Source organism: Pristiophorus japonicus, chromosome 19 (assembly GCF_044704955.1).
Source record: "Pristiophorus japonicus isolate sPriJap1 chromosome 19, sPriJap1.hap1, whole genome shotgun sequence".
NCBI classification, from domain to species: domain Eukaryota; kingdom Metazoa; phylum Chordata; class Chondrichthyes; family Pristiophoridae; genus Pristiophorus; species Pristiophorus japonicus.
In genome coordinates, this window is record NC_091995.1 from 27,446,801 (window position 1) to 27,454,045 (window position 7,245).

The 7,245-nt window shown below is 56.1% G+C and overlaps 1 protein-coding gene across 3 annotated transcripts in view; it reads right to left on the minus strand.

Annotated features, from left to right (window-relative positions):
* Positions 1-768, minus strand: part of LOC139229810 (HEPACAM family member 2-like) — a 73,306-nt gene extending 72,538 nt beyond the window's left edge. For all 3 annotated transcript variants that reach the window (XM_070861403.1, XM_070861402.1, XM_070861404.1), the window contains exon 1: positions 487-768. In XM_070861403.1, coding sequence (XP_070717504.1) covers positions 487-550 — 64 coding nt within the window. In that variant the 5' untranslated portion in view covers positions 551-768. The remainder of the gene's footprint in view (positions 1-486) is intronic.
* Positions 769-7,245: the final 6,477 nt, after the last annotated feature.

Sequence of the window (7,245 nt, forward strand, 5' to 3'; positions counted from 1 at the left end):
CTCCCCCCACACACACAGGGACCAGACCCCCCCTCCCCCCACACACACAGGGACCAGACCCCCCCTCCCCCCACACACACAGGGACCAGACCCCCCCTCCCCCCACACACACAGGGACCAGACCCCCCCTCCCCCCACACACACAGGGACCAGACCCCCCCTCCCCCCACACACACAGGGACCAGACCCCCCCTCCCCCCACACACACAGGGACCAGACCCCCCCTCCCCCCACACACACAGGGACCAGACCCCCCCTCCCCCCACACACACAGGGACCAGACCCCCCCTCCCCCCACACACACAGGGACCAGACCCCCCCTCCCCCCACACACACAGGGACAGGGACAGGGACCCCTCCCTCCCCGCCCACCAGACCCAGCTCAGCGCCACTTTATTGATCATATTTGCGAACACCTTGACAGGGCCTGCGTCTGCGATTGCCCCCGGCCGCTCTTTAAACCCGTTCCCCACTTCAGGTCCTTACCTTGTGCGACGAGCGGCCGGCCCGGGAGCAGGAGCAGGAGGAGCAGGAGGCCGAGCACCAACATGTCTCCAGCTCCAGCCAATCTGAGAGTTTACCGAAACCTCACGGCGGGCCCGCTATCAGGGTCTTCACAACCGGCTCTCAGACTCTCCACACATCCGGTGCGTCCATTCTCAGGGCCCCGCAGACCCTCGAATCGCCGCTTTTCCCGATGGATGTTCGGTCTCCGAGCAACACCAAGCTCCACAGCCGGGACCTAATCAAACTGCGCAGCACTTTAAATAGAGGGCGTGGCTTACTGTGACTGACAGCACCGAGTCCAGGGGCGGGGCTTAATCAAACTGCGCAGCACTTTAAATAGAGGGCGTGGCTTACTGTGACTGACAGCACCGAGTCCAGGGGCGGGACCTAATCAAACTGCGCAGCACTTTAAACAGAGGGGTGGCTTAGTGTGATGACTCAAAGATGGGTGGGAAAACAAATTGTGAGGAGGACACAACTAATCTGCAAAAAAATATAGACAGGCTAAGTGAGTAGGCAAAAAATTGGTAGATAGAGTATAATGTGGGAAAATGTGCGGTTATCCACTTTGGCAGAAATAATAGAAAAGCAAATTATAATTTAATTGGAGAAAAATTGCAAAGTGCTGCAGAACAGAGAGACCTGGGGGTCCTTGTCCATGAAACACAAAAAGTTAATATGCAGGTACTTGAGGAAGGACATTCTTGCTATTGAGGGAGTGCAGCGAAGGTTCACCAGACTGATTCCCGGGATGGCGGGACTGACATATCAAGAAAGACTGGATCAATTGGGCTTGTATTCACTGGAGTTCAGAAGAATGAGAGGGGATCTCATAGAAACATTTAAAATTCTGATGGGTTTAGACAGGTTAGATGCAGGAAGAATGTTTCCAATGTTGGGGAAGTCCAGAACCAGGGGTCACAGTCTAAGGATAAAGGGTAAGCCATTTAGGACCGAGATGAGGAGAAACTTCTTCACCCAGAGAGTGGTGAACCTGTGGAATTCTCTACCACAGAAAGTTGTTGAGGCCAATTCACTAAATATATTCAAAAAGGAGTTAGATGTAGTCCTTACTACTAGGGGGATCAAGGGGTATGGCGAGAAAGCAGGAATGGGGTACTGAAGTTGCATGTTCAGCCATGAACTCATTGAATGGCGATGCAGGCTCGAAGGGCCAAATGGCCGACTCCTGCATCTATTTTCTATGTTTCTATGTTTCTAGGTACAGCAAGTGATCAGGAAAGCAAATGGAATGTTGGCCTTTATTGCAAGGGGTATAGAGTATAAAAGCAGAGAAGTCCTGCCACACCTGTACAGGGTATTGGTGAGGTCATACCTGAAGTACTGCACACAGTTTTGGTCTCCGTATTTAAGGAAGGATATACTTGCATTGGAGTCTGTTCAGAGAAGCTTGATTCCGGAGATGAGGGGGTTGACTTATGAAGATAGGTTGAGCAGGTTGGGCCTATGCACATTGAAGTTCAGAAGAATGAGAGGTGATCTAATTGAAACTTGTAAGATAATAAGGGGGCTCGACAAGGTGGATGCAGAGAGGATATTTCCACTCATAGGGGAAACTAAAACTACGGGACAGAATAAGGGGCTGCCCATTTAAAACTGAGATGAGGAAAATTTCTTCTCTCAGGGAGTTTTAAATCTATGGAATTCTCTGCCCCAGAGAGCTGTGGAGGCTGGGTTCATTGAATATATTTAAGGCGAAGGTAGACAGATTTTTTTGCAATGAGAGAGTAAAGGGTTAAGGGAAGTGGGCAGGGAAGTAGAGCTGAGTCCATGATCAGATCAGCCATGATCTTATTGAATGGCGAAGAAGGCTCGAGGGGCCGAGGGGCCAAATGGCCTACTCCTGCTCCTATTCCTTATTTTCCTATGTTCTTAAACCACTGAAAATATAGAAGACTTATATAGCTCCTTTCATGACCATCTGACGTATCAAAGTGCTTTATAGCCAATTAAGTACTTTTTGAATGTAGACACTGTTGTAATGTAGGAAACGTGGCAGCCAATTTGCACACAGCAAGCTCCCACAAACAGCAATGTGATAATGACCAGTTAATCTGTTTTTTTCTTATGTTGCTTGAGGGATAAATATTGGCCAGAACACCAGGGATAACTCCCCTGCTCTTCTTCGAATTGGTGCCATGAGATCTTTTCCACCCTTAGACGGGGCTTCGGTTTAACGTCTCATCTGAAAGACTGAACACAGGGGCAGGGCTTAATCAAATTGGTCAGCATCGAACATGGTGGCGTGGATTAATCAAACTGCTCGGTTTTATACAACCACTACTAAAAACAATAATAAGAGTGAAACCGCACGAACCACCTGGCATTGAACTCGGAACTGGCTACGGCACACCAAGCCCGGTTGACCCTGCAACGTCCATATCACCAACATACATAAGAACATAAGAAATAGGAGCAGGAGTAGGCCTTTTGGCTTCTTGAGCCTGCTCCTCCATTCAATAATATCATGGCTGATCTGATCTTGCCAACAACTCCACTTCCTTGCCCGCTCACTATAACCCTTGATTCCCCTATCAAGTAAAAGGGAATATTATTTGAATGGGGAGAAGTTACAACACGCTGCAGTGCAGAGGGACCTGGGGGTCCTTGTGCATGAAACTCTTTTGAGTTTACCTGAAAAACATAAACATTAAACCATGCCACCCGCCTGGGTGACACAGCAGACATTTACAAGGCCCTTTTTGTTTTCCTTTTTTGTGTTTATTTTTTGTGTTTTTCTTTTTTTTTTGGGCGCTAAAATCACATTTTTCCAAGTGCCCCCGATAAAAGGGGAGGGGGACACTAAAAGCACCGGCAATTAAAACAAATTAAACTTTAAAACGTAAAATCAAATTAAAATTTGGTTGCCGGGCGTGATGATGCACTCCAGTCCCTCCGGTGCCCACCTCTCGCGGAAGGCCGCGAGCGTACCGGTGGACACCGCGTGCTCCATCTCCAAGGACACCCTGGACCGGATGTAAGAGCGGAAGAGAGGCAGGCAGTCAGGTTGAACGACCTCCTCGACTGCCCGCTGCCTGGACCGGCTGATGGCACCCTTGGCCTTGCCCAGGAGCAGTCCTACGAGGAGGCCTTCGGACCTACCCGCTCCCCTCCGCACAGGGTGCCCAAAGATCAGGAGAGTGGGACTGAAGTGCAGCCAGAATTTCAGGAGCAGCCCCTTCAAATAATAAAATAGGGGCTGCAACCTCGTGCATTCCATAAAAACATGGAACACGGACTCTTCCAGACCGCAGAAATTGCAGGCGGCCTGGGAGTCCGTGAACCGGCTTAAAAATTTGTTGCACGGCACTGCTCCGTGCACCACCCTCCAGGCCAAGTCCCCGATGAATAGTGGGAGGACCCCTGCGTAGAGTGCCCTCCATCGGGGACCCCCGCCTCCTCCGGACGGCAAGATGGTACGCCATGGCGTGTCCGGACGGCCGGTGAGGATGGCAAAGTTGAGAGTGTGCAGGAGCAGCCCATACAGGAAACCCCTCCGCGCGGAACTGAAAGGCACGGAGGGGATTTCCCCGAGGCGGCTCAAGTTGTGAGGCGCCGGCCCCCGAGGGAGGTTCCGGGGTTTGGCGCCGATGAGGAATTCCGTCCGGACGGGGGTCAGTTCGGACGGGATCTCCCCGCATGCTTGAGCCTCCTCGATGCACCTAACGGGGTCAGGGCCCAGAGCTGTTTTTAGCGACTCGATGGCATCGGCCGCGTGGCGGACGTTGGCAGAATTTAGGCGCCGCGCCAGCATGTCTGGCGCCATCCAGCCCGCTCCTCTGCCATCGAGCAGGTCCCTGACCCTGGTCACCTCACCAGCCACAGCCCTCTCTTCCGACCGCCACATAAAACCTCGGTCGTGGAGGTACGGATTCCCGAGCAGCGGCTCCTGCAGGACGGCCGCCACTCCAGCCGGCGGAGAGCTGCGCTTGGTGGAGACTTTGTTCCAGACCCTGATGAGTTCCTTGTAAAAGACAGGCAGCTCCCGGAGGGCGGTCCTGACACCCCCCAAGTTCACAAACAGGAGCTGCGTGTCGTAATTGAGGTCGCGCTGCTGGCGGAAGAAATACGTCGCCAGAGCACACCACCTAGGAGGGGGCTCGACGTAAAGGTATCTCTGCAGGGTCTGAAGACGGAAAGTCGCGAGCTGGGCGCTGACGCACACCAACGACTGACCGCCCTCCTCAAGCGGGAGACTCAAGACCGCAGCAGAGACCCAGTGCTTCCTGTTGTTCCAGAAGAAGTCCACCAGCTTCTTCTGTATCTTGGCGACAAACGCAGGGGGAGGGGTCAAAGTGACCAGCCGGTACCACAACATTGCGGCCACCAGCTGGTTTATGACTAGCGCTCGACCCCTGTAGGACAGCACTCGGAGCAGTCCTGTCCAGCGCCCTAGGCGAGCGGCGACCTTGGCCTCCAGCTCCTGCCAGTTCGCCGGCCAGGCTCCCTCGTCGGGGCTAAGGTAGACTCCCAGATAGAGGAGATGGGTCGTGCTCCAGGCAAAAGGCCTGAGCTCCTCCGACAGGGAGTCCACCCGCCACTGACCCACTAGGAGTCCGGAACATTTCTCCCAGTTGATCCTGGCAGAGGACGCGGCCGAGTAAATCTCCTGGCACTCACGCATCCTCCGCAGGTCAGCGGGATCCTCTACCGCGAGGAGCACGTCATCGGCGTAAGCCGAGAGGACGACCTCCACGCCCGGCCCTTGCAGAGCCAGTCCCGTCAACCTCGTCCGCAAGAGGCGCAGGAAAGGCTCCACGCAAACGGCGTATAACTGGCCGGACATGGGGCATCCCTGGCGCACCCCTCTCCTAAAGCGAAGGGGCGCCGTCAAGGACCCGTTAACCTTAATCAGACACTCCGCGGCGGCATACAAAAGTCGGATCCGGGCGACGAAATGCGTCCCGAACCCGAAAGCGCGCAGAGTTCCGAGCAGATAGTCGTGATCCACCCTGTCGAACGCATTCTCTTGGTCGAGGCATAGGAAGGCGACCGACAGACCAGCCTCCTGGGAACAATGGATGAGGTCCCGGACCAGATGGATGTTATCGTGGATTGTCCGGCCCGGGACCGTGTATGACTGGTCGGGGTGGATCATGTGGTCCAGCACGGCACCAAGGCGAGCAGACATCGCCCTGGCGAAGATTTTGTAGTCCGTGCTGAGGAGGGAGACCGGGCGCCAGTTCTTAAGGAGGCGGAGATCGCCCTTCTTAGGCCGCAGGACGATGACTGCCCTGCGCCAAGAGAGGGGCAACTCCCCGGTCGCCAGACTTTCCCCCAGGACCCGCGCGTAGTCGCTCCCAGGACGTCCCAGAACGCCCTGTGGAACTCCACGGTCAGCCCGTCCAGCCCCGGGGATTTTCCCCTCGAGAGCCGGTCGAGGGCACCGGTCAGCTCCGCCAGGCTTAGCGGAGCTTCCAGATTTTCGGCGCCCTCCGGGCTGACCTTCGGCAGGTTCTCCCACAAAACTCTACGCGCTTCCTCGCTGGACAGATCCGGAGAGAACAGAGCCCCGTAATATTCACGGGCCCTGTTGTTGACGCCCTCCGGATCCGAGACGAGAGAGCCGTCGTCGGCCAGCAGCGTCAAGAGCTGCTTACGGACACTCTGCCTTTTTTCCAGCGAGTAGAAGAAGGGGGAGCCGCGGTCCAGATCCCTCAGGAACCGGATCCGCGACCTCACGAACGCGCCTCGGGACCCGACGAGCTGCAGGTCCTTCAGCGCGGCCTTCTTCGCTTCGTACACCGTCCGCAGGGCCGGGTCCTGGACGACTTGACCGAGACGGGATTCCAGGTCGAGCACCTCTTTTTCTAGGCGCCCAACCCTGGCGGCCTGCCTCTTGGTCGACCCCCTCGCGTACTCTTGACAGAAGACGCGGACGTGAGCCTTGCCCATGTCCCACCATAGCCTCAAGGAGGGGAAGCCCCCCTGCTTCCTTCTCCAGTCGGACCAGAATCGACGGAACGAGTCCTGGAACCGCACGTCCTCCAGCAGCCTGTTGTTAAAGTGCCAGTACGCGGACCCCGTCCTCGCGCGGAGCGAAGCGAGCTCCGCCCACACCAGGTGGTGGTCCGAACACGGTACCGGCCGCATGGAGGCCGCCGGGACGCAGGAAACGTTCGCCCGAGACACGTAAAGGCGGTCGACTCTGGACCATCCTACTCCAGGCCTCACCCAAGTAAAGGCGCTGGAGTCGGGGTGGAGATTTCGCCAGACGTCCACCAAGTCGAAGGACCGGACCAGGTCCCTCAACTTCTCCATCGCCGTAATGCACTGCGGGGCACCGGAGCGGTCCCTCGCCTCGAGGGTGCAGTTAAAATCCCCCCCGAGGACAATGCAGTCGCCGACGTCGACGGAGCCAAGAAGAGCGGACACCTCTTCAAAGAAGCGCATCTGCTGCGGGCCGGGATGAGGGGCGTACACGTTCACGAGATGGAGCGGCACGTCCCCCAGGCGAACCGTTACGTGCAGCAAGCGGCCTGGCACGGGCTCCTCGACCCCCAAGATCTCCGGCTGAAAATGCGGGCCCAGCAAGATGGCCACCCCACTAGAAATGGCGGTGAGGTGGCTCATGCGGACCTCTCCTTGCCATTCCAGGAGCCACGTGGCTTCGTCTCCCGGAACGGTGTGGGTTTCTTGCAGGAAGCACACCGCATATTTCCCCTCCCGCAGGAGCGAAAAATTGTTAAATCTACGGCGTGCCTGTCTGCTGCCGTT